The sequence below is a fragment of the Myodes glareolus genome, chromosome 24, assembly GCF_982192425.1.
Source record: "Myodes glareolus chromosome 24, mMyoGla1.1, whole genome shotgun sequence".
Lineage (NCBI taxonomy): Eukaryota > Metazoa > Chordata > Mammalia > Rodentia > Cricetidae > Myodes > Myodes glareolus.
In genome coordinates this window covers 13,111,330-13,137,048 of record NC_142049.1, presented here as the reverse complement: position 1 = coordinate 13,137,048, position 25,719 = coordinate 13,111,330, and the positions used below count along the sequence as shown (strand labels likewise).

The window sequence follows — 25,719 nt, the reverse complement described above, 5'->3', positions numbered from 1 at the left end:
CTCTCCCTCTGCTCTATGACTGAAATGTGACCAGCTGCCTCGAGCTCCTACCAACATGGTGCCCTCACCGTGACACACTAGAACATCAACCCCTGAGCAAAATAAGTCCTTCCTTCCTTAAGTTGCTTCCATTAGCATGCCTTACCACAGTCACAGAAAAGTAATTAAGATACCTTCTCAAGAGGTTTATGCCCTTCTCCATAAATAACAGCAGCAACATCCTGTAGTTTATTTCCCATTTCCTGAGCACTTGGTAATGCCAGGAGCTGGGTGGCAGTTATCATATATTCACTAGCTCACTACGTATTTTTTTGTTCACTTGGGAGGCAATAATCACACCAAGCCTTTAAGAGGTTAGCTGTTTTGCCTGAGGCGGACCCAGAATGCATCCTGAGCCCATGTCTCTGGGTTCTCAAAGACATGGTGGGTGATGAGAACCTCCTTGGATAGCTCCTGCAGGGCTCAGAGGGACCAGCCTGAGGTCCTCACTAACCGCGAGGAGTTCTCACTGTCTCTGCCTGAGCTCAGCCAGTGCCCCTGTCCTGGATCATGTGATCCTGGCTGCTCCGACTCACTTGTTGAAGTTGATGAGCCAGATGGCAAGCTCAGCTGGGGCTGTCTGGTCCCAGTGGATGGTGTAGCCCTTCTGAAGGGTGATGACAGGCTGGTACTGCTGGTAGTGGGTGCTCCTGGTGAGGGCCCCCTCCAGGTAGAGGGGGTGGCTAGGGAAGTCGTTCTTGATGATCTTCATGCGCAGGTTGCTGCTCTTGTAGGCCTGGATGTACATCTTGGAAGCGTACAGAAAGGCGGTTACAGGGCCTGGCTAACATCTGATTACAGAGGGCCCTTTCAGAGCCACTGTCTCTTTACAGAGCCCGAATGGAAGGAAGACCAAATAAGGGGACGTCTCTCCCTGCTCGTGGACACAGCCTGAGCTGCACTACGCTCAGCAACCATTTCCTGGGGTTTCCAAAAAGTGATCTCTGCTGAGGCATGGCCAGGAGTTGGCTGCCAGCTACGTGGTGAACCGTGAAAAGCAGACGTATGTGTGGAAAGGCAAGAAAAGGGAAGAGGGCGCCTTCCCTCCCTCCCTCTTCCTCCTTTCCCAATTCCTCCATTCCTTCTTCATTTCAGCCTTCATTACCTGCCCTCTCCCTTCTTTCTTTTTCTTCTTTCCACTTATGCATTAAACACTATGGGTGTTAGGCAAGTACTCCACCACTGGCCATATCCCTAGGCCTCTTTCTACTCTTTGAGTCAAGGGCTCACTAAGTTGCCTGCCCAAGTTGGTCTTGGCACTAATAAACTTGTAATCCTCCTGCCTCCACCTCCCTAGCAGTTGAGATGTCAGGGACTGGGAGCACCGTGACCAGTGGGAGGGGCATACTCAAATGCTTCTCTAGATACAGCTGGCCCTTCACTGTCTTGGAGAGTTTGTCTGGGTGTGTTGCCCAACTTCACTCTCTGCCTCCCGGCTTGTGGGCAGGGTAGTGTTTGTATCAGTACCCACCAGATGAGAGCATGTTGTCTCAATCAAAGAAAAAACTGGAAAATCAGACTGCCAGCCACGAAGTCTCTAAGGAGCAAAGAGCTGAGTTCTATTTGAGACACTCTTCTGGGGGGCTCGACAGGTAAAAAGTCTGCTATAAAAGCCTAAGAACCTTCGTGTGCATCCCCAGAACCTATGGAAAGGCTGGTATGGCAGCATGCATCTGTTACCCCAGCACTGGGGGTAGGCAGAAACAGTGAATCCTGGGAGCTTGCTGGGCATCTAGCTAGTCAGTGACTTCAGGGACTCAAAACAGAAGGTGGGCTGGGGTAGACATGTGTACACTTGGGGAAAGCACACAAACACATATTATAATATATGCATACATCACACACACACACACACACACACACACACACACACACAAAACACTGTTCAGTTCTCTGGCTCATCCCATATCCATAAAGTGATATTTCTGTAGTTAAGACCAAGAGAGACCATTACACCAAAGTGCAAGGATGTGCTATGGAAGGAACATGCTCTCTTCCCTTCTAATGTGTATGTGTGTGTATATAAAAATGTGCTAATGTCATGTGTGTATGTGTGCATGTTATGTGTATTATTATATATATATATATTATATACACACACACATATGCTAGGTAAGATGAAAAAAGAAACTTCAACTTCATCCATCTTACAGGGCTGTCCAATGCATCAAAAGACATAATTAAATATCCTGCAAATTTTCTGATGTCCACTGTAGTGATAGGAATGCCTGCCTGGTAGAATGGTCAGGAAGACATGGTCATCACATATTTCCTTCTTCTCTGGACCATCTGGTCCAGGTACTTTCTTCCTAGTCTGACAGTTTCCTCTGGCCTCTTTCCCCTCATTCATTCATTCATTCATTCATTCATCAGTCATTCATCCAAGAAATGGCAGTGATGGTCACAGGGTAATGGCAATTATTTCTGGTTGTTACACTCCAAACATTATATAACTCTGTTTCATATGTTAGTCATGGGTCACGTGTGTCCATTGAGTCCTGGACATGAGGGCAGTGTGGCCCAGGAACCAGTTTTCAAATGCTATTTTAATTACTTTAAACTTCAAAATGCAGATCCGAGTCACAACGTCAATCAATTCATTTCAAAACAAGAACACTGAAAAAGTTTTTTCTCTCATTAAACACAGCTTGGTTGTTTTGCTGGGTCTCTGCGGCTTTGCTGAGAATCAGAAGAAATGGGCTCATAGGCTAGAGCAATGGCTCAGCAGTTAAGAGGACTGGGGTTCAGTTCTCAGCACCCACTTAGTGGTTCCCAACCATCCGTAACTCCAGTTCCAGGGGATCTGGCACCTTCTTCTGATCTCTATGGGCACCTGCATACATATGGTGCACAGACCTGTGTGAAGGCAAAGCACTCACCACGAAAATAAAATAAAGACTTAAAAAAAGTAGGCTAGAAATATAAAATATATGTGGACTCTTGAAGTCTATGAACAGAAAAAATTGCTCCAAAATTTTTATATTAACCACACATTGAAAGGATAGCATTTTGAGTATGTGTAAAAATATTATTGAATTAGTGTCTCATTTCTTTTTATCTTTCAACATGACTACCCGGAAAGTTATGGTTTGTTTTATATTTCTATGTCTAAAAAGGACATGGAAGGAGGGATTTCATTTGCATCATCTGAAATCATTCCTAAAACAATGGTTAAAGGAGTTCAGCTTTCAGCTCAAGTTCACACAGAAGGATGCCCAGGCTCCCAGGGTGTGAGCTGGAGGCCAGCGGTTAGTAGGTGCTGCACCCTGACATGATCCCAGCGCAGTGTTTAGACCGTGAAAGTCCCGTGGAACAGGAGCGAGGGACAGGAAAGGCAAGAAAGGAAAATCCTGGCTCGCTCTTGACCCAACACAGAGCTGGACACAGGCCAGGCAATCTGAGTCCTTGTCACAGGAGTGAGTGGACGAGCAAGTGGCTTAGGGTGGCATCCCCACCTGTGCATAGCGCCCGCTGCAGATGGCCCCTCTCCAGTCTGGGACGTTGATGCAGTCTGGGTGCCGAACCAGCCAGTTGTCATCCTTGGTGAGGTAGGAGCCAGGGTACTCGGACACGGAGCCATCCACATCGTGGAACACAGATGTCTTGTCCCCGTCCATGTCCAGCTGGTTGAACCAGGGCCCAGGCTCTCCGAAGAACACTCTGGAAGTAATCTGAACAGTGCCCAGGAAAATAAGGCTGGGCCCGAAGGTGAAAGGAAACTGCAGCCGTCATCAGGCCAGGGCGAAGTTTCCAGTTTCCTCTGACATTACAAAGCAGCCAGACAGAGGCTGCCCTTGGGCGCTGAGGAAACAGCATGGATGACCATCTCATGGAACTCGATAAACAGAGTGTCACTGTGCCTCAACTCCGAAAATTAGCACACAATTTTGGCTCCACTCACTATGGTTTGGCTGCTGTAGGTGGCATTGGAGGCTGGCCTGATGCAGGAGGGGCTTAGGAGTCAGTCAGTGTGAGCGTTCTGGCGAATGAACTGGGGAGGAGTGAGGGATGAGTGCTTGTGCGAGAAAGTGTGCACAAATAGTGCGCAGGGGGTACCCCTGTGTGAGAACTGTATATGAGCTTGTGAGTGGGTGCACTGGACTTGAGGATGACCTCACAGTGCAAGCCATGGGACATCTCTGTGACTGACCTCCTGCAGGCCCTCAGGGGTCTGTGCGAAGAAATGAAGTAACGTAAGTTCCCTATCTTACCAGTGACTGGACAGAAGGGCAAACACAGTAGCAGGAAGGAGGAAGAACTGAGAAGGGGCAGGCAAAGACGGGAGACGGGAATAGTGAGAAGTAGCAGGCCCCACAGGCAGCCTTGACCCGCTCTCCTGACCCTCAGCTCCTCCACCTTCTCCATCTACAGCCACGAGGCCCCTGTTTACATTCTGCTTTCAGAATGAAGTTAGACAATGTCTTCAGAAGACTTCCCCTGGACACTGCTGGGGTTGGGAGAATGATCTGTGCTAACTTAAGTAGCCTAGTCCCAACATCCGGTGTGGCAAGGGTCTGGAGGAACAACTTGAACCCCGAGTTCATCTCTAGGTTCTTACTGAGGCACAGATCGAAGGCCAATGGGCATTCACCCAGACTCGACCTTTTTCTGTGACCTGAGCTTGTACTTTTCCAGTGTGAGCAGAAAGCAAACTGGGACCCGGTCCAGCCTACTTGGAGGAAGCTATTCCACCCTCGCGGCGGTGGCGACAGCTCACTCCAAACTGTTGGGGACATGTGAGTCATCACTAGAAGCCTGGCTATGCCAGGAGTCTGTCCTGGCACCATACTCACCGGGACATCCTCAAAGGCAATGTTGGTGACATTGTTGTGGGGGCAGCTTTGCCAGGCATTGTTTAGGCGGAAGGCCAAGGCGCTAGTGTGCCGGCCCTCGAGGGCCGCGAACTTGCGGAAGGTACAGTTTTGGATGTTGATGGGACCATCGTAGAACTGAATCCCTCGAATCGGAAAATTCCTGTGGAGTTAAGGAAGTCAGACGTCAGATGAACTCTGTGTTGTTACTTCTTCGGAGGTGACTGGTAAGAGTTTTTCCATGTAATTCCCGATTCCCACGTCCAGCAACCCCCGCCACTGAGAATCATTAAGTCAACTAACTCACTGGGAAGCCATGTACGGACACAGTGTCAGTGAAAAGAAAGACCGCCGAAGATAGATGGTGAATGGTGGGGATGTGTTGGCTGGATGGTGGATGGAAGGATGTTGGAAAAATGGATGGATGGGTAGATGGAGGCTGCTGATAGGCAGACAGATGAATGAACAGTGGGTAGATGAAGAGATATGGAGAGCTTGTAGGTAGCTGGATGGTAGCTGGATGGACGGTACATGGGTGACCACATGAGCGGGTGAGTGGTATGATGGACAGCTAGCTGAATGAATGAATGGTAGGATGGTAGATAGATAGCTGTCTATTTAGTTGCTGGCTCAGGGACCTCTGTTTAGACACTTTCTCTCCTCTTCCCATCAATGTGTCCAGTCACTAGGAAAATACTGTAAATACTTCAAGAGACTGCCAATATTCTGTCCCTTGGGAGCGGAACACTGTTAGTCATTATCGTCCTAGTTTTAGTTGCTATGGCAATTTAATCAGATTAAGATCCAGATGAGTTTCCTCTGTAAGTCTATCCACCGGCAATGTGCTGGGCTTGGGACACTGAAAGGAACAGAACTACACAGCATGGGCCATGATAAGAAGAACCAACAATGTAACTTTCAAGTATGGCCAGAGGCAAAGGCTGCTCTTGCTAGAAAAGCAAGGCCACGGACAAACACAGAGCCCCTGAGAAGGCTTGATACTGGGGAACAGCAGGAAGGGAGTGGGAAGAGGTGACAGCTGGGAGACATGGAGGGATCAGGGAAGAATTAATGATGGGGAAACTTCACCCTTGCCTGGCAGGGAGGAGGGGCTCAGAGGGATCCTCAGAGGGATCCGATCCTTCCCCTTCGCTTGAGACTCTTGAGCAGGGTATGGGAAAGATGGCCCATGAGGGATTGGTCAGCCTGCTTGGTGGCCTTTCTCAGGGCTGGTCACAAATCTAGGTTTGTCATTTTCTCAATATAACATGTTCACTTATACCCATGTCTCTACTTCTGGCTTGATCCTTTCCCTTCTCTTCTGCAGCAAACTTAAGGAAGTGAGGGAATGAAGAAGGAAAAGGAAACATACGAAGTATCTGTCTCCAGAGAGAGGCTGTCCCCAGCTGTTCCTCGTCTTCTATTCAGGCTCCCAGCTATGGCGTATGCTTCCCAAGGAAACCTCCACTTGCCCCCAAATCTCCTTGTGTTTCCATATTTTTATACTTGTAACTGATGGTGTCATCACCTCGAATCCTGATTCTCGTGAAGGGAAAGCTTCCATGCATTTTCCCAGTTAAGGTGTTCGGGGGTCAGCACATTCTTGTTCATTCTACACAAACCACATGCTTCAGATCCTAATCGATTTCTAGTCAGGCAGAATATACCTCAGTCAAAACTGCCCGGCCCTTTCTAGCTCTCTCCTCTCAAAGGCAGTGTGAGGAACCTGCTTGAACCTGTCATGCTTCCATAGACATGATCGCCTCGGGAAGTTACCAGAATATTCTGCTCCTGGAGGTTGGCAACCTCCTAGAACGAAATTCTAGAAATGCAGACTCAGACCCACTTTTAAATAAAAGGGTCAGCCATGTCCCTTAAGATGGGAGCCAAGCCTTCTTGACAGCTTGGCCAAAGACCTGGCATATGCCTCTGAGTATGCCTCTAGGGTATCTTTGGGGAGATCCACGTGCATGCACCCGGGTTAAAAGGTTCAGTTTGTGTATTTCTATCCTGATTGTAGCAGCAGAAGCCATTATTTTCACAAAGAGACAACTAAGCCAATTCTAAGGCCTAAGTAGAACAAGTCTTGCTTCTTGTATGTGTGGCAGCCTTGAGAGGCGACCACCTAGCGATGGTCTGTGTTTTGGTGGAAGATTCCAATCTGTGTGAGACATGGCTGCAGGTTTGATTATCTCTGCTGATCTTCCTATAAGTGGAAGATTATAAGGAAGAGGCCTTATTGCCTCTCTGCCACACTCAGAAGTGAATGAAAGACTTCATGTGAGTTGTTGTGGAGAGTCAGAACCCCTCTTCTGGACACCATGTTCCCCTGAACACTGGCCAGAACCATATCATGTATCTGACGGCTGTGTACTTGTTGGCATCTAGTCTACACTGTTTTTGGACTTCTCTCCTCATTCCATATTTCATTCTCATTCATGTTTTTAGAGAGCCAAAAAATTCAGAGTCAACACATAGAAGCCTTCCACTAACTTCCTTCTTTCCAGGGCTGTGACTCAAGCCACATATAGAAAAGGGCAGTTCCCACCATTGCAAACCTACTGGCCTATGGGGAGGGTTCTTCCGCTGTGGTCCAAGCCACCTGGGCCCCAGATCCTGTTGTCCATCATTTCTGTGCCCACGTTGCCACTCTCGCCAACGAACAAGCTGTTCTTTATCTCCTGCTTGGAGCCATCATCGTATGGGAAGGTTCCACCACTGCAGAGAGGAGACGTTGGGGGTGAGATGCCCAGATACAAGCTCCCGTGGAAGACCCATCACAATGACAGTTACTCTTACCTGGCCAGGGTCAGGCCGATGCCATTATCAGCAAACCTGGGGACAAGAACCGACAAATGGTCAGCACACATTCTCCCTCCACAGTCAATGAGAATGTAGGCGGAAGGACCCTTCTCTGTCGCTGGAGTCTCACTGTGGACCATTGAGGGAGGAGTTTCACTGAGGAAATCGTAACTTTCCACTCTCCCCAGAAAATGGGTAGTCAGGTTTCTCTTTGTAGATTTGGTGTTGTTCTGGTGGAGAGTTAGAAGTTGTACCCCACACTGGCAGGGGTCTTCAGTGCTCAGCATTTGGGGGCATGAAGCATTAACTACAGGAGAACTGGGCCTCATGGGCCTCCCTTGCTAGCCCACCTCTGGCTGAGCCACTGGGACCTATGAGGTTGATCAGGAGAAATGCAGGGGGTGCTTTCTCATCCTCAGGACCAACACTGACTGAAGGTGGACCGTGTGGGGACTACTCTCAGCCATAGTAAGAAACTCAAATCGCTAGTTTAAAAGTTTCTCAAAAACCAGGGAGGCTCTGTTTCTGAGAAGACCAAGAACAAACCCCATAATTACACCATGCTGATCACAGCTGCTCCCCAGAAACTGCATGATTTTAGGATCAGCATGAGCCGGTTTCTGGAGGCAACTGGTCCTGCTCCATGAAGGAGCTGGGCCTTGGATCTGTGTTGCTTTCACTTCCTTTGTTCCCTTTCTCCCTTCCTGCCCAGGATCCCCCCAGGGGCTCATTTTCACCCACCACCTGCTGTTTCTCCACTCTCCAGGGGCTTCATGGCTCCTATAAGCCCAGAAGGCTCAATCCTGTTCCTTTCTGTGTCAGTCACACTGGTGTGATCCTGGTTTCTACAAGCTTCCCAGTTCACACTTCATGCTCAGGTCCTTTCCAGCACGCTTTGCTTCCCCTTCAGAGATCTAGCCATTCAAACCAATCAACCAAGGCTCACCTAGAGTACTAGGCTCTCTAGCTCCTTCCTCCTTTCCTCCTCCCTGGTATCTCCTGGTGCTTGGCTGTGATTCCCCCCACCCACCCATGCTCTGCTGTGATCCTAGCGACTTTGCAGACACTCATAACTTCTTCATCCCCACATCCTATCTTGTCTCTGGAAGATTTGCGGGCATTTTCTCTGCATGCTTTATGAGCATCTCCATCTCAGCCCTTCTAAAAACACAGCATCCACCCATGCCTGTTCTCTGTGCTGAAGGCTGGGTTTATCCACACTCTCCGTTCTATGATTCTTCCCCACGTGGATTGGAGTGTGGTATCCATTTGGTGTTCCATTCTCCCACCTTCGGGGGTAGCCTCTCCCATCCTAACCTGCATCTAGACATACTGCCCCCCGAAACTCCCACAAACCACACAGGATTAATTCTCAAAGTCCTGGAAGAGACCATTCTGTTGACTCTGGACCATGTTAACTTTATCTATTTGTGGGACCTCAACCCTAGTGCCAGCCAGACTGAGCACTGGGCGCTTAGTTTCCTTAGAATGTCTGGTGAAGGACAAGAAGGTGCACCCTCATTAGCAGGATGCGTCATACTTTTCTTTGAAGGAGAACCATGTTTGGCATTAGACTTCTGGGGACTTTACATGGTAAATCAATGTTTGGGGCCTTTTATGTTGGGCTTAGAGCATCAAGCATCAAGTCTTATTTGTACCACACATTAGCTATGCAATGTGAGACACTCGCTAACTGAGCCCCAATTTACCATCAATGAAGCTGGGATTGTGCGTAATTTTTTAAATTTGCATTCTTGAGAAGTATAGTGAGAAAGAAGTAAAACCAAAGTTTAGGCACACGTTGAGTGCCCAGCACCATGACTCCCTTTCCCTTCCTGTACTGACCAGCCATGGACCATGAAAAAGACCAGCCATGAATATCCCCATGAATAACTCAGCATTCCGCACTGTGGGTGAATCTGTCATTCTGCTGTGGGTCTTCCCCCCCCCCCCCCCCGTCTGCTGCCATCCTACGTCCCTGTCTTTCAGGGGGAGTAGAGAGCCGAACGTCGGTGTGTTGAGAATCCTCTGTGCCTTGCTCGCTCCTCAGTCAAGACTCTCTGTGGTAGTGTCACCGTCCCTTCCTGACTCACCGGCAGCTGTCCAGCCACACATCCCCTCCCCGCAGCCAGGCTCCATGATCCTGGTTCTTGTAGGCGGTGAAGTGGCGGATGATGGCCGGCTCCCGGGGCTTCAGGGGGTCTGCGTCCTGGTGAGGGCTGTACCTGGAGCATGGGAAGACACAGGCGCTATTCCTTCTGGCCTCTGTAAGATGCTTTCCTCTCATAGGTTCTCAGACACTTCTGACTCCACAGAAATTCACTGGCACGCAGGCACTGGCATGGACTAGCTGAGCTTCTCCCAGAGGCAGGAGATTCCATCTCTAGGGCCTTGCTCCTTATAGGAGCTGGATGAGAGGTCCTGCTGTTGCTAATGACCCTGAAGTTTTGACAACTTCTTTTGTTTCCTTTGAGACAGGGTCGTTGCCTTGGATGACCTAGAGCTCACTGTTCAGACCATGCTGACCTTGAACTCACAGAGACATCTTTCTGCTCTCCCTCCTAGGTCCTGGATGGAATTAAATTTGTGCACCACCCCATCCAGGCTTGACAACAACATTTTAAAAGCAGCCTCTGGTCTTCAGCTAAGCTCTGGCTTGACTTATCAGCCTGGCCATCACTTTCCTTACCATTAAGTGGCAGTGAAGGCTTCTTTTTTTGATCATCTCTGCATTCCAACCCAGTCTATTACGGCTCTGGCCATTCCTACTGTTCCATAGTCCTGGCTCTGCGCTGGAATCTGGATCTTGGGATCTTGGTCTCCCCTTGGCTACTGGAGCCTGGACTCTAACTCAGACTTAGTTTAGACTTCCAGCACAGTACTGCATCTCAACAACTGGCTCCCTGCCAGCTAGCCAGCACTCATTGTGTGAAGAAACACATAGCTGGAGCGGGAGAAGAGCAAGCAAGGAGAGAGGTCCCGAGGGACAAGTGGTCCCAAGGGTTAGTACCTGGCAGAGATGATGGAGAGGAAGGGCCGCTTGTCCTTAGCTGAGGCCTCAGTCGTCTTGACTCCATTGTCTATGATCATGCCAGCCTGTGGGAAGAGGGCACACTAGCTACCACGGTTGCCCGCAGCCATCTTTGCATACCAGCCTAGGCAAATGCTTTTGAGTGTGCTAGTAAACCCCAGCATGATTCTCAGAACGTATCTATGGGAACAGGGTCTACAGTGAGGGATGAAGAAAGCCCGCCTCACTCTACATCTCTCTGACCAGATCTGGAACAGGGTGATCTGTGGGGGGTGTAGACAAAAAAACTGGGGTCTAAGAGTGTTTAACCTGGGGTCATAGAGCCAATTCTACATACAGAACGCACATTGCTTTGGAGAGTTTCTATCCTAGACCGCCCCCCAAACAAGAGCTGCAAGTGTGTACTCAGAAGTGTGTCACAGATTTTCAAATGAAATGCTGAACGTATCTTTCTTTCCCCTGATGTCAATGACATCCTATGGCCTTTCCTGGCTCCCGTTTGACTTGAGGAGAAAGGCTCTTTTTTAAAGATTTTTTTCTTTTTTTTTTTGGAGGCAGGGTCTCATGTAACCCAGGCTAGCATCAAAGTTGCTATGCAGCCAAGGAGGACTTTGAATGCCTGATTCCCCTGCTTCAGCCTCTAGAGAGCTGAGATTAAAGGTCTGCACCATCACATCTCGTTTATACGCAAACCCAGGGCCTCATGTACCTCAGGCAAAACCCTACCAGCTGAGCTGCTTCCCAGGCTCTGAGCCTGCTTATTTTTTTGTTGTTTTTTTTTTTTTTTAAATTTGGTCTCAAAGGTGTCCACTTTCCAGCCACAAAGCCGCAGTTTTGTAGGCTACCCTCCAATCCTTCCTTACTCCTAGATACCGTTGGCCTCTTAGGAGGGATTATTCCAGTTTTTTTTTTTTTTTTCTCCCAGCTCCTATTTGTTCTCTAGATGGTTTGACCTTAACAACCGTGAGGACAAGCACTTTGGTTCTTGACTCTATTCTTCTCACAGACCGTGACACTGGTGAATCCCTCACTTCTTTGCCAGTCACATCATTATCTGTAAAGGTGGCTAATGACACCCACTTCACAGAGTCGCCATGGAGGCTGAATAGGATGCCCGAGAAATGACTCCACGAGGTGGGTGTGGTGTCAAGCCTTGTTGGGTAGCAGCACCTAAGATGCAGACCCAGTGCTCAGACAGTCAAGCTGGTCCGGCTGCAGAATCACCTTTACTTCCTTGCAGCCTATCTCTGATGAAAAGAACCCCTCCTACCCTCATAAGGGCTAATGCCTGCCACCTATGCACCTGTCTCCTTGACTTCCTCACCTTCCTAGTAGAGATGTTATACTTGACTACATTACTCCCCCCGCTTCGTATGCCATCCAGTCCTGTGGGCCCTCTCTTGCAAGTAAGAATTCTTGAGGGTCTAGGGAATGGTGGGTCCCAACAAGAAGCCAAAGTATTTTCTCTCCTTCTACAATGATATGGTCTAAGTATATGTCTCTGCATGGGGAGGTGTTGGCATCCATGAAATCCTCATCATCAGCTCCTCCATCCACAAAATTCCACCCCCCACTTCTACTACTGCCTCTTGAATAGCACTCCTACCCCACCCCACTTAGGATCTGAGATTTAGGAGACGTCTCCTTTCTCCTGCCCATTGCTCTCCTTAGCACTGGCTTTCGTCCCCTTACCCCAGGTTTCAGCACAGATCTACTCTGAGCCTGTATTGCTTCTTTTTGTGCCTTCTCTCAGGTTCAACTTTTTGAAACAGGCTTTGTTTGTGTGTCCGCATGTAGAGACCAGAGGTGATGGCAGGTGACTTCTATTGCTGTTATTGTTGTTGTTGTTGTTGTTATATTGATACAGGGCTCGTTACTGGCTAACTGGCTGACAAGAGAGACTTTGGTATCTGGCTTTGGGATCTGCCTGTCTCTGCTTTCCCATCAATGGGGTTACACACACACACACACACACACACACACACACACACACACTCCTGTTCTCATGCTTGCACAGAGAGAACCTTAAACACTGAGATACCTCACTAGCTCTCTGAAATAATTTTTTGTTTGAATGTACCCATTCCTCCCTAGAAGTACTAATTTCCTTGTCTGCACTGTTAAGAACTGGACCAGACACCATCCTGATGTCCTAGAGACCATCTTGGTCCAACAGAATGTTGTCATCTTTAATCTTAGCCTTGTCCCCAGACCTTCTTGATGTGTCCAACAGCTCTAGTCTTAAATACTGTCCTTATGGGAAAGTTTGTGACATATTAAAGTCCCAGACATCCAATCCTTCCCCTTTTTACTTTAGCACCTATCTTGGAGCAGGGTACAAACTGGTACTCAGAAAAGGGGGGCGATCAATGAAGGTGGTCAAGGAGTTTCTTATTTTTGACCTTCTGAGATAGCCCTGCACAGATGGAGTCACCCACTTCTCAAAAAGAAGGAAGAAAGTCTAGGATGCCAATGCTACCTCAGAGTCATGTCCAAACTTCCCTCAGTTCATGGCCAGACCTAATTTTATAGTCAACATCACTCATGCTCACAAATGCATCACAGAATCAAACCTGATGTCCAACCCAGCATCCTCCAGGACGAGAGCCTGGAGTGAAGGCATACCTTGCTCCTTTGGTTGGACAGATACTGTGAACAACGAGGCAGCCTCCAAAGCGGAGGCAGGCCCCCAAAGGAGACTTGTGGTGAGTGATCAGTAACTTGCAGGCCTTGAAAGGCTGCTCTGGACCCATGGTAAGAATGTAGCTTTTCCAGGCAGGTAGGGGCAGGGGAATGAACAGGCTGGCCATAGCGATGCAGCACAGAGAGACTCACCCGGTAGTTAGAATGTGCTCGGTTGTTATGGAATTTTCCCAGGGGAATGTGCTCGGAATAACCTGGGGAGTACATTCCCACAGAGGGGCCCGTTGGCACATGGTGAAAAATGAACCAGAATCCCGTTTCCTGTTGAGACAGGGCATAGGAGAGAAGTCACAGTACTTAGTGTCAGTGAACTCCCGATTGAGTAGCCCAGGCTCTGGGAAGGGCTGCAGTACTGTGAGCAGAAAAAGCATCATTAGACATCACCAAACACACCTGTGTGGTCCGGTACTTGCCTGGACACCACACACTACCAAACACACCCATGTGGTCCAGTGCTTGCCTGGACACCACACACTACCAAACACACCCATGTGGTCCAGTGCTTGCCTGGACACTACAAACCACCAAACACCCCCATGTGGTCCAGTGCTTGCCTGAACAGCACATCACCAAACCCACCCCTATGGTTCAGTGCTTGCCCGAACACCACATCACCAAACCCACCCCTATGGTTCAGTGCTTGCCTGGACCAAAGGAAAAACACAAGGTTACTCTAATTTGTGATTTGACTAGGCAGCGCTCACTCTTCACACCAGCCCCGCCCTATCTGCCACTGTCCGAATTACCGGGTCCCTTTTGAGGTTAGACTCCCAATTGATAAGAGTTCTGAAAGCAAGGGTTCCAGATCTTCCTTGGAGATCTGGAAGTTGAGGCCCAGGAAGAGCAACAGACAGGATCAGGGTCAAGGACCCGAGCAAAACCAGCAGCAGGGGAGAGCAGTGTCAGAGCAAGGCTACTGGGGCAGAACACGGGGCTTGTTGCCCAGCTGCCATCATCCAGTTCTTCGGGGCTCCTGACACAGTAGGTTTCCCTGCTGCAGCTTCCTCCCTAGGCCAGGGCATAGCCTTGGTCTCAGAACCACGTGGTGTTAGCTTACACCGCTGATGCATCAGGTACCATCCGAAGGAAAAATAACTCATAGAGAGTTACTGTGCATAAGTTGTTTAGTATTCTGGGATGAGTTGGATATGGTGTCCCCAAGGGCCTCATGTGTTTGAATACTTGGTCTCCAGCTAGGGACTCTAGCTTTGTGTGACCTTTAGAAGGGGGGAGATGAACTGGGGGAAGTGGGGTCACTGGGAGTGGGACTTGAGGATTATAGCCTGGCTCCAATTCCTGTTCTTTTTTTTTTCCTAAAATGTTTTTTTTTAAGTTTTAATGTTTTATGTACATGCATGCTTTGTTTGTACATATGTTTGTGTACCACATGTGTGCCTGGTGCCCACAGAGGCCGGAAGAAAGCATCGGATTCCCCCGAAACTGGAGTTATGGATGGTCCTGAGCCACCATGTGGGTGCTGAGAATCGAACCAGATTCTCTGCAAAAATAAGTACTTTTAACCACGGGGCCATCTCTCCAGTCCCTCTCTCTGCTTCTCGGTTCACCCGGATGTGAACGAGCTCCCACTGAGGCAGCCACAGGTAACTCCTGCCATCACGCCTTCCCTACGACTATGGACTGTCGTCCTTTAAGCCACAAGTCAAAACACACTCCTCGTTAGCTATGGTCACCGGGGTTATGAAGTGACAAACAGGACTGTCATTTAACACCAAGTCACCAGACTCCCCCCGCCCTCACACGGAGGCGTGGTCTTGGGCTCTGAACACACACATTTGCAGGGCAGCCCCTGCCAGCCCCACCTGGCTTATTTCTGCTTACCTCGGACCCCGCAGCCGCGCAGTTAATGAGGTTGTTGTTGGGGTTTGCCATCCAGAAAGTGGACACAGCACTGCAGGGAGAGGACAGAGGTTGGACAGGGTCAGATAAGAGGCCACCAGCACCCTTCCTGCTGCACAGTGGGGGGCCCGTGCGAGACACCAAGATTAGTGGAAAGAGTCTCTTGTCGGAGATTTGGGAAATCGTTGATGTGTCCATTTGGGGCTTCATTTTCTCACCACAAGGCCATGCAAAGCTGTGCACTGTTCAGGACTGCAAAGGCTAGATGCAGTCTGTGCTTCTACAGAAGCAGGAACGTGGGTCCAAGAAAGCAAGCCTTTCTAAGGAAGGCCATCTGTGCAGGAGGCCACGCGGCTCTCTGCATCTGCCGCTCTCTGTCTGTCTCTCCTCTGTGTCTCTGTCTTTCTGCCTCAGGGTCTGCATGTCTGCCTATGCTTCTTTCTGTCTTTGCATCTCTGTGTCTCTCAGTCTGTTTGTTTTTTTCTTCTTCTACATCTGTCTGCTGTCTCTCTGTGTCTGTTTTCCTGTCTGTCTGCTTCTGTCTGTGTGTCTCTGTTTTCCTGTCTGTCTGTCTGTCTGTCTGCCTGCTTCTGTCTCTTTGTCTTTCTGTCTGTATTTTTCTATCTTTGCCTTTCTGTGTGTGTCTTTGTAGCACTGTTTGGGTCTCTCTCTGGCTAGAAAGAGATTCTTGTGGTCAGGCTGATGGGTACGTATTGGGAGCTGGTGTGGCAGCTACTTCCTGTCCACAAGGATGCCATGTGGCATACAACCACAGGTGAGCCAGAGTTCTCCAGACAAAACAGCGCTAGTGAGACTCACGGAGAAAGCAGGGAGGAGGGAGGAGGGAGAAGCTCTGAGAAACAGGCAGAGGTAAACAGGAAGCTTTTAAAGGTCCTTTTAAAGGTCCTGAGGCAGGACGTTGGACGTTCACGCTCATCCCTCCCACCCTTCCTTCCCCCAGACCAAGTGTAAGGGGCACACCTTACACTACTATGCACACACTTACTTGCAGTCCTGCCTGGGCTTAGGAATGTACCCTGGGTACGAGTCCTCCGTGATCACTTTGCACATCCTGCTGTCCCGATCTGATGGGAGGAGGGTCCCCGACTTAACAAGAAGGCCGAGGCAGTGGTCAAAAGTGTTGCGTTCCTCTGGCCCATCTTCAGTGAAGAAGCAGTGGCCCAAGGAATTATAGCCCACCACATCCTTGATCTGCAGGATCAAGACAGGAATTTCACTCAGCACCCACCTGTGCGCGTGTGCCTAAATATTCATTCAACGGATATGAAACAAAGCTGAACTACACCGGACCTACGTAGACTGGGGGTGGGGGTGGCAACCTTGACCCCCCCAGGTAAAAACCTGAGGGTGGACAAGGAAGCAATGGTAACTCTCTGGTGGGATGTGCCAATGGTAACTCTCTGGTGGGATATGCCAATGGTAACTCTCTGGTGGGATGTGCCGGGGATGAGGCCCCAGGGGATAGGAAGGGATAAGAGCTCAGAGGTGTGTAGGTGGTTCCAGGGGGAGACCCGAACCCTCATTCTAGAGACTATTCCATCAAGCTTCCCAGGACGTCCCGAGGAGGGTCTCCAGGGCCTGAGTGGGGGGCAGGGCATCTCCCCCAGGTGGCAGCACCACAGCGAGTCTGAGGGATGGGTGGTTCATCAATGTCTGCACTAACACACTGCTATAATCCCTGGAACCCAGGTCAGTTTCTTGGTCCAGGAGGCCTACCAGGATGCCTTCGCACCCCAGGCTGAAAACCAGAGAGGGCTCAGAGAGCCAGCTGCTGGGCCACCTTCCCAGAACTACAGAGTGAGCAGATAACCAGAAATAGCACCTTGAAGAGACATGGTGAGAGCAGAACGTGGTCTCAGGAACAACACCAGGAGGCTCTCACACCAGCCTGCCTACCTTGTCAACCACACAGCTCTGCACTTGACCTCCACCACCTCCAAGGCCTTGGAATCCTTAGAGAGCCCTATCCCAAGTCCCAGTTCCCTGTTCACGCCAGACTCTGATGACAGTGTCTCTCCCACATAGACTCCCGCGTTGGCTCAAGCACCCGAACGGAGATGATCTCGGCTCACAGGGTACAGTGGGTGAGGGTGGGAGCATTCTCGTCTTCACTGTGTTCTTCCATTCCTGACCGTCCAGTGATTTCACCCAGTGAGATCTTCCCCGCTTCCCTGTGACCTCGGATCAACCCACACCTCTTAAGGAGCCGCCCCTGTGCCAGGGGCTGGAAAATCTGCACACTATCCAAATGCCCTTGGCACTGACTGAAATACCGAGGCCATGCCCTCAGCCCTGATGCCACTACAAGGGACTGTCTTTCTCACTGTAGGGCGCTCAGTAACCCTGGTCTATCCCGGTCAGATGCCAATAGCAACCCTACTCCACCCTGTCCCCCAACCCCATCCACCCCAAGCTGTTCCCAGACTTTCATTATTCTGTAGTTCACTGAGTAGGAAGGGGTGGCGAAACTGTCTCTGATGGAAAAGCGTTGATCCAAGGTGAACAACCCCAATACCTCCAGGCTTTCCCATAGCAGGTGCCTGCTCCCTAACTGCAGGGCAGTCAGCTGTTAGAACCATCCCCACAGCAAGCCCCTTCACGACTGAACGCAGGCTGGTCTCTTAGACCTTTCTATCTCATTGTAGTCTCACATAGCAAATTTCTGTGGGCAAAACCATGGCAGAGGCATGGGTGTTTTTCAGGCCTGTGTGTTCACGGGGAAGACCACACTGCCTGCCCACACCAAGCTCTCGGCCTCCTAAGCAAGCCTCCTTCCTTTAATCTTTGACATCGGGCAAGGGTGTGACCTTGAAACCCATTCACTCCTTCAATGGGCATTTCAGCCAATGCCAAGGTCATCCAGTGGGATGCTTCCTTCTCTTCTAGTGAGAAATGAAAGCATGTTATAAATAGCCCTGGAAGACAAGCCTGGGAGGGGATTCGGCTGCTCTTGCTGGCGGAGACCTCTAAGATCAAATTCAGGGCCTGGCTTTGCAGAGGAGGCAACCGTGCCCAGAGAAGGGAGCTGGGTATCCCAGGATGTTTGGTACCCTCAGAGTCTCCCATCTTCTGCTCATGGATCTTTCTAACTTGTACCGACTTTTGCCCTGCACTTTAGATCACATGGTCAGGATCCCTTCTATGAAAGTGAGGGAACGAGCAGGAACATTTTTCTAGCAGGTGCTCAGGGAAGAGCTGGCCTCTAAGGCCTGTGAGAGGCAATACGAACAGGAAGGGCTTCACCCGAAAACAGCTAATTGTCAGATGTCCAGTGTCTTACAGTCTTACACACGCTATCGAATTCCAACCTTAGCTCAATGGATGCCACTTGACTTGGATGCCCCAAGTCCCTCTCTTTGCAAGGGCTGAACTCAGACTTGATCTCCATCGTGTTTGAAACAGAGACCAATCCGCTGTCTTGAGGGAGCAATGAATCTCGCAGAGCCAGGAGGACGGGGGACAAAGGAGAAGGAAGGTCTGGGGCAGGAGAGGAAGAGTAACTCACACCTTTCTTAGCCACAGACTGGCTCTGTTACTCACACTGAAGATCCCTTGAGTAATACAGGGGATACTAAAAACATGCTCAGATTGTTTCTCCTTAGAACACTTCATGAAGTTGATTATTAGTTATAATAAATGGATGAATAGATAGATAGATAGATAGATAGATAGATGATGGATGGATAGATGATATATATATAGGTAGATATAAATAGATGACAAATGGATAGATGATAGATAGATAGATAGATGATAGATAGAGATTATAGATAATAGAGAAATAGATGCAGATGCTAGCTAAGCAGATATATAGGTAAGTAAGAAACAGATGATGGTTGCAGGTTGCATGAATAGATGGATAGGGAAATAGAGATAGATGGGCAGCTAGGTAGATGATAGATAGATACAGACAGACTTATCAGCTAAATAAATATTCTCTCTCTTTCTCTCTCTGGAGCTGCCCTTCCTTATATGCTGAGCAGAAATAATGTGTAATCCTCTAGCCATTCTCTTTGAGAAAACCAAAACTATATTTCCCCTTCATTTTTCTGAGCATCGTCTTGCCTGCCGAGAGCAGCTCATGGTTCCTGGAAGCTGTTTTAGGTCTTCCACTGGGCAGGAGACTGTAAAGGAGGAAATTCATATGAAAGACCCAGAAACAGCTGTCAGGTATTGTTTCAGCTAACGTGACCCTCGATTTAGTTGCCACTGAGTCAGGGCATTTGGGGGAGAGGGCGTGGCTAGCACTAGTGGAGACCAGCAGCAGGCAGCTCTAGGTCCTAAGACTGTTCTGTGTATGTCAAGATAGTATATGGTTACCACAGTCTGAACTGGTTTCCATCAACAACCTGTGTGTTCTAAGAAGAATGATGCTTCAATTAAATGGACACAAGCAGAAATCAGTGATTAGTTGACTCTCTGGATATGCAGGATTCCACAATAACTTCAATCAAGCTCAGACCAGAAATATTTTGTTAAAAAATTACCTGCGAGAAACAGGCATTGACTCTTTCCCCTTGGCTTTGTTCCCCAAAAGATATGGGGTGCCAACTGTTTATTAGGCCTTTGCATGGCAGCATAAGCCACCTAGAGGTGATTTAAAGCAGGAGCATGTGCACAGGTTCTATGCAAATACCAGGCCATTTGATACTGGTACTCAAAATGAGGGATTTTGGCTCCCTCAAGGGACTCCTGGTACCAAAGAGGGTGTTACTTACTCCTGAAATCTAGGATGGGTATGATATTATAAATATGTATCTGTATGTATATATAGATACATATATGTTTATGTCTACACACACACATATCAGTGAGAAGCCTCACATGGAATTCAGCCATTTTAAAAAGAAATTTCATTTCCAAGATTCTGCTGCTATTAAAAAATTTAAAAATAAAATTCCCGAGAAGAAGCTGGCCTTGGAACGCAGGCAAGGGTCATTTGTTCTGCAGATCTTAATGAGTTTTTGAATATGCAAATAGAAGTTGAGAGAGGAAACAGAAGAAAACACTACCTAAAAAGGGAAGGAATGTGGCCAAGACTGTGTAGGGGAGGTGGGAAGGGGTGAGGGGAGAGGATAAGGGGAGGCAGAGCTCCCTCCTAAGGTCAGGTGTTGCCTGAGGAAAAGCATGTTGACTAGAGGGACCAGCTCTGCTCTGGACTATACCGACTGCCTTCCAGTAATAGGAGGGCAATGATCAAGGTCCTGCCTTAGAGCTTGACATACACATGAAGTACACACGGAAATAAACTGAGCCCATTTCCCTGCGGCCCCTGCAGAGAGTGTATGTAGAGCCTCTCACTGGGGGAAATTCTTCCACCCTACACCCGCTAGCATCCTGGGGATAGTGAAGGCAGGCTTCCTCACTGCACCCGCCAGCACCGTGGAGCCTTGGTGCGCCACGTTCCATTGCCAGAAGGACACCCTCAACCATGTTACCATCACAGGAGATACTGCCACAGCTTCACTCTAGGGACTCAGAACAGTGACTCAGTGGGCTGCGAAAGCTGTATGAGGAAGGGGCCCTGTGACCAGATGAGGACAGGCTTTGCTAAGAGAGCAATCGGTTTGGTGAGTTTTTCCTGGAGACCCTTTGTATGTGAGCAGGCACTGGGATTTTTCAAAGTGGCAGAGAGGGAGCACATTCATGCAGTTTTTGCCAAGAACATCTAACTACACAGGCCCTACTTTTTGGTGCAGGCATATGCTGGCTACTATCTCCCGGAAGCAGGGATGTTTTCACAGAACACATAGAAATGCAGAGGCACATGGTGCTACTACCATTTCGTGTCCCCCTCGAAGCGCGTCACTTGTTTTATCTGGTTCCGCCCTCACAACAGCCCTTTGAAGCTGACTCTATCAGCATTTTCACTATGCACTGGAGGAAACTGAGGCCCAGGGAGTTTCCATCGCTTCCTGCAACTCTACGCTTTTGACTTTTGATCAGAGCGAAGAGATGCACGAGCTGAAAGAAGAGCTGTGGTTTGCTAAACGAAGCGGCATTTTAGAGCCACACTGCTGAAAGCTGTCTCCAAAACTCAGAAAAGCAGAAGCTGAAGGGCTTGTGTTTGCGTCAAAAGAGGGAACTGGTTTAAATGTTGAACTAGAAGGGGCTGGAAGAGGTGGCTCAGCACTTGTGAGTGGTTAAGTTACCACTTGTAACTTTCAAGTGGTTAAGAGCACTTGTTGGTCTTGCAGAGGACTTGAGTTCATTTGCTAGTACCAGGTTCCAGGGATCTCACGCCTTCATCAGACGTTTGTGGGTACCAGGCAGGCACATGGTATACATAAAAACATGCTTGCATTCCATATAAAGATGGATACACATAAAATAAAGCAATTTTTTTTTACAAAAAAAGATAAAAGAATAAATGAGAGGAAGGGGCTGAGGATGAAGGAAGCTGGACCCAAGGATGGAGGTGCACAGGTGGAGGACAGCAAAGAGCTATGAGCTAGCTGCCCTCCTAGGACACTTTGGGACCTGCTGGTATGGGGCAAGGTGCTGAGACACTTCTCGGCTCCATACAGCTGGGGGCACTTCATACAGCTGGGATCTGCTTGTCTGGGATCCACCCATGTCTGACCAGGGATGATGCTAGAGGACCCATCCCTGCCCCCCAGCCTGGGGCCTCTACAGTCTAAACCACAACAGCATCGTTGTCTCTATATGGCCTCTTCTGGCTCTGCCAACTGAACCCTCTCCCTGAAACAGAGTCACCCCACTGGTAAACCCTGCAACCCAGGCAGCAGAGAAACACGCCAGCGTGAAAGGCCAGCTCCCAGAGCAGCTGCATTCAGGACGGCGTACAAATGCACATTCCAAGAGCGTGCAAAGCCAATCTGCAAAACTTCAGGCCTGTCTGGGGTATGGCCCCGCTGCTGTCTGATTGGCTCAGAGAACCAGAGACCCGGACACTGTCTAGAAGGCAAACAGTGCAATTTGGTTCTGCCTTGGAAAGGCTGCAGTGAGGCTGTGCCTCCAGATCTGGCAAGCACAGCTCAGCTCAACTGCGTGGTGGGAGATCCCTGAAGGGCCACTCGATATTTGTAGTTGGCACCCCAGCCATGTGGTAGCTGGATAACAAGGCAGCTGAGAGATGCTCCTTTCTAATTTGGCAGCTGACATTCCTGGGAACTGGGCAGGAGGAAGTCTTAGCTTACAGTGTTGCACAGATCTGCTGGTTGGGCAAAGCTGTCCAGGGTTCTGCTTTAAGACTCTACTTGTGGGTACCATTGACTCATTGTCCCAGGCTAGATCTCGGGGATTGGGGGGTGCCCTAACTCACTGTCTTCCTTTTCCTACTGTAAGTCTCTTGATTTCCCCACCTAAATTAGCACAAACTCTTGGGGATGGCCCCCTGCCAGCTCTAGAAGCCTGTAACTCACTGAGGGGCTGGCTCCCCATGCTGTCCTGGCTAGAGTCCCGCATGCCTGCTCAGTTCCCCAAAGCCAGGCTGTTCTTTGGCAATACCTGGACTCCCTGCTCCGCAGATGGGTTGCTAGGATAATACAGCTAGGAATGTTTCACACACATCCTCTACCCAAGCAAACTGAAAGGTAACCCTGGTCTGCCGGGCTCCCAGGAGGAAACCGGAGACCTGACTGACTCCGTAGTCTGTCCAAGTTCACACCAGAAGCAGGTGAGAAGGCACAGCCCCAAGATCTCCCTTCCCCGCATGGCCTAAGTCCCTAGATAGGCTGCCCTTCCAGCAGGCGCTTACCAGCAGGCCATTGGAGCCGTGAACAGTGACGCAGCGGGAGAACGTGTGGTGGATGGAGAGGTCCCTGATGTACGTAGGCGGGTCATAGCCTCCCCGCTCATCCAGGTCGCCAGCCAGGTGGAAGTGAATCGGGTACTGGCCCACCAGCTGCTGCCCCATGTACTTTAGCTCCACGCCCTCCAAGTGGGCAGCTTTAAACCCCAGGGCAAACTGCAACAGAAGAGTGAAAGTTAAAAGAACCCCGAGGCCGCCCCTGATTCCCCCCGCCCCCCAGCTGATACCTGCATCCCCAGAGGACAGAGGTATCACCTTTCCAGTCCTTTGTCCACGGAGTACCTCCTGGGTACTCAACAAATCAAGGAGGCTCTGTGCACATGGATGAGGATGCCTGGCCCTCTTACACTAAGGAAGTCCAGCAAGGCTTTACAAGATGCTGCAGGATAACGGACTCTGGATTGGAAGGGCCCAGGACAATAGCTAGACTTGCTTTGATCTTCCTTTGCCATCTCCAGAGCCACCAATGAAGAAGAGATAATCCTAAAAGGCTTGGGGGGTGGGGGTGACAGAAAACCTGCCACAGGAGTGCTGGGGACTGGAAGACTTCAAGGTACCATTGTTTACTGTGTGAAGCCTTCTCCCAGGAAGGAAGGGGGTGCTGACTCTGGAGATACCCCGAGTCTCTGCTCTGGGGGCGTGCCTATGAGTGACAGGTGGTCACAGCACAGGGATGCTGCTGGATGTGCACAGGGAAACTGCTCGGCCAGGCAATGTGTACACACCGGGAGCTCCGCAGAAAGCACAGTCTGGAATGACGTGAGTCAGAAGCAGGCTCGGCCAACTTCTACCAGAGGAGCTGGAGCTTGATATGCAGATCATTTCCCTAGATTTGGGTACCAACTGGAACACTAGTTCAGCAGCCAATGCCCGGAGAGCTGTCTTGAGAATGAGTCTGAGCAGAGTTTGGGCTTCATGAGTAACAGAGTCATAGGGACTTAGGATCCTCCTTAAGAGTGGGAGCCGCGGCAGTAGATTGTGCGACGGAGAACTACTGTCTCCTCTAGGTCTCACTGTGGTCTTGGGTACGTGATGACAATAGCCAGAAAGTACCCACGGACTAGGGACTGGAGACTCTAGAACCCCTAAAAACATAGGTCTGAACCACAAGACTCTCCCCACTTCAAAGGCCAGCAGAGCTCTCTGTGAACTCTCAGTTTCCTTTGGTCAACCTCTTCGTTGACATTATTATAAAGAATTACCCACCAGGCGGTGGTGGCGCACACCTTTAATCCCTCCTGTAGGGCTAAGAGCCTCAGCCAGGCAGATTCCTACCTTGATGTGACCCCCGAAGGTATCAAAATCAAAGAAGTCACAGATGTGGCTGCTGTAGGGGTAGCATTGGTCCTCCATCTCTCCCATCACCACGATGTTCCGAGTCAGGAGCCCAACCTCAGCCCGCATGTCCACACCGTCAATCTCCTCCCCAATGTGTAGGTACTGTGGCTTCCCTAGGGCACAAGAGGGTGAGGGAGCAGATTGGCAGGTGTAGCATTGCCCACTGTCTTCCTATCCTGTACTCACACAGCCGTAACTCGCTCTTCACCAGGCCCTCACTCAGGTTGGGCCCCATGGTCCTTGTTCCCACGACACAGAACAATGCTCACGTTCGTATGGTCACATGCCTAGGAGCGGAGCCGTCGTTCATAGCTACCCATGCTTAGGTCTTAAGACCATCACAGATTTGGTTGCTTGTCCGGTAATATTTATTCTTCTTCTGATTTTCAGAGCTAGACTCTTCCGTGATTCATCTGACCCAGGGCTTCCCAGTGGTGCTGGGCTTCCCCACCTCCCTTCATCTAGGTAGAAGTATCAGGGGTAGCCTTGAGTAGCCTCTCTTGCTTTCCAGCCTGGTGGGCCAGCCTCACCCCTCAACCAGAGGAAAGCCATGGCCTAGAGATGGCAGGATGGCAGAGCAGAGGAGAGAGAGACAGAGACAGAAATAGATACAGAGAGAGAGAGAGTCTCCCCAGAGCTTCCACTGTAGTTGCCTTCCAGCTACAATTCTTCGGACAAAACAAACCCTTTCCCTTGCAGACCTCCACTTCAGAGCAGGGCAAACCCATGCGCTACTCTCAGCAGCCTTGAGCCTGGTGCTTGAGAAAGAGCAGGCTGGTGTTCCTGCGCCCGGAGCTGTGAGCTTGTGCACATGCCCCTGTGGCCCCACAGGGAGCAGTGGGGAGGAGCTTGCATCCTGCTCTGTGCTGACTTTATCCCACAGAGGAAGCACTCTCCAGGTCCATGGGTCCTAGCCCTGTCCCGTGGCACATTCAGAAAGACTGTGTTGACATCATCCCACAGAGGGAGCACTCTCCAGGCCCATGGGTCCTAGCCCTGTCCCGTGGCACATTCAGAAGGCACTGCCTCCAGCTGGCAGTCCTTTCCAGGCCAGCCACCTCATCCCTCATCTGTGTACGGATGCTCTCAACCCTCAAGCTTTCCCAGACCCTGCTAACCTTGAGAAAAATCTAACAAACCAAACACCCTCCCGCACTCCCTCCAGAACCCTGTCCTGTGTGGTCTGAATCCTTGACCCTGTGTTCTGTCCGTTTTTTTCTCTCCCTCCCACTACCTCACCCCCTTTCCAGCCAAATTCTCTTAGTCTCACCCCTCCCATCTTCTCTTCCTCCATCTGTGCAGAAAGTACAGCTTAAGACAGGCTCATTACTAAGATGGCTGAC

The 25,719-nt window shown here is 49.8% G+C and overlaps 1 protein-coding gene across 2 annotated transcripts in view; it reads right to left on the bottom strand.

The window, feature by feature from the left end:
- Cemip (cell migration inducing hyaluronidase 1) overlaps positions 1 to 25,719 on the bottom strand; it is a 143,571-nt gene that overhangs the window by 13,975 nt on the left and 103,877 nt on the right. For both annotated transcript variants that reach the window (XM_087901596.1, XM_087901595.1), the window contains exons 12-23: positions 24,314 to 24,489; positions 22,985 to 23,194; positions 16,250 to 16,455; positions 15,226 to 15,295; positions 13,519 to 13,647; positions 10,663 to 10,748; positions 9,746 to 9,877; positions 7,650 to 7,685; positions 7,413 to 7,568; positions 4,833 to 5,013; positions 3,495 to 3,710; positions 576 to 787 (exon numbers count right to left, since the gene is read on the bottom strand). In XM_087901596.1, coding sequence (XP_087757722.1) covers positions 576 to 787; positions 3,495 to 3,710; positions 4,833 to 5,013; positions 7,413 to 7,568; positions 7,650 to 7,685; positions 9,746 to 9,877; positions 10,663 to 10,748; positions 13,519 to 13,647; positions 15,226 to 15,295; positions 16,250 to 16,455; positions 22,985 to 23,194; positions 24,314 to 24,489 — 1,810 coding nt within the window. The remainder of the gene's footprint in view (positions 1 to 575; positions 788 to 3,494; positions 3,711 to 4,832; positions 5,014 to 7,412; positions 7,569 to 7,649; positions 7,686 to 9,745; positions 9,878 to 10,662; positions 10,749 to 13,518; positions 13,648 to 15,225; positions 15,296 to 16,249; positions 16,456 to 22,984; positions 23,195 to 24,313; positions 24,490 to 25,719) is intronic.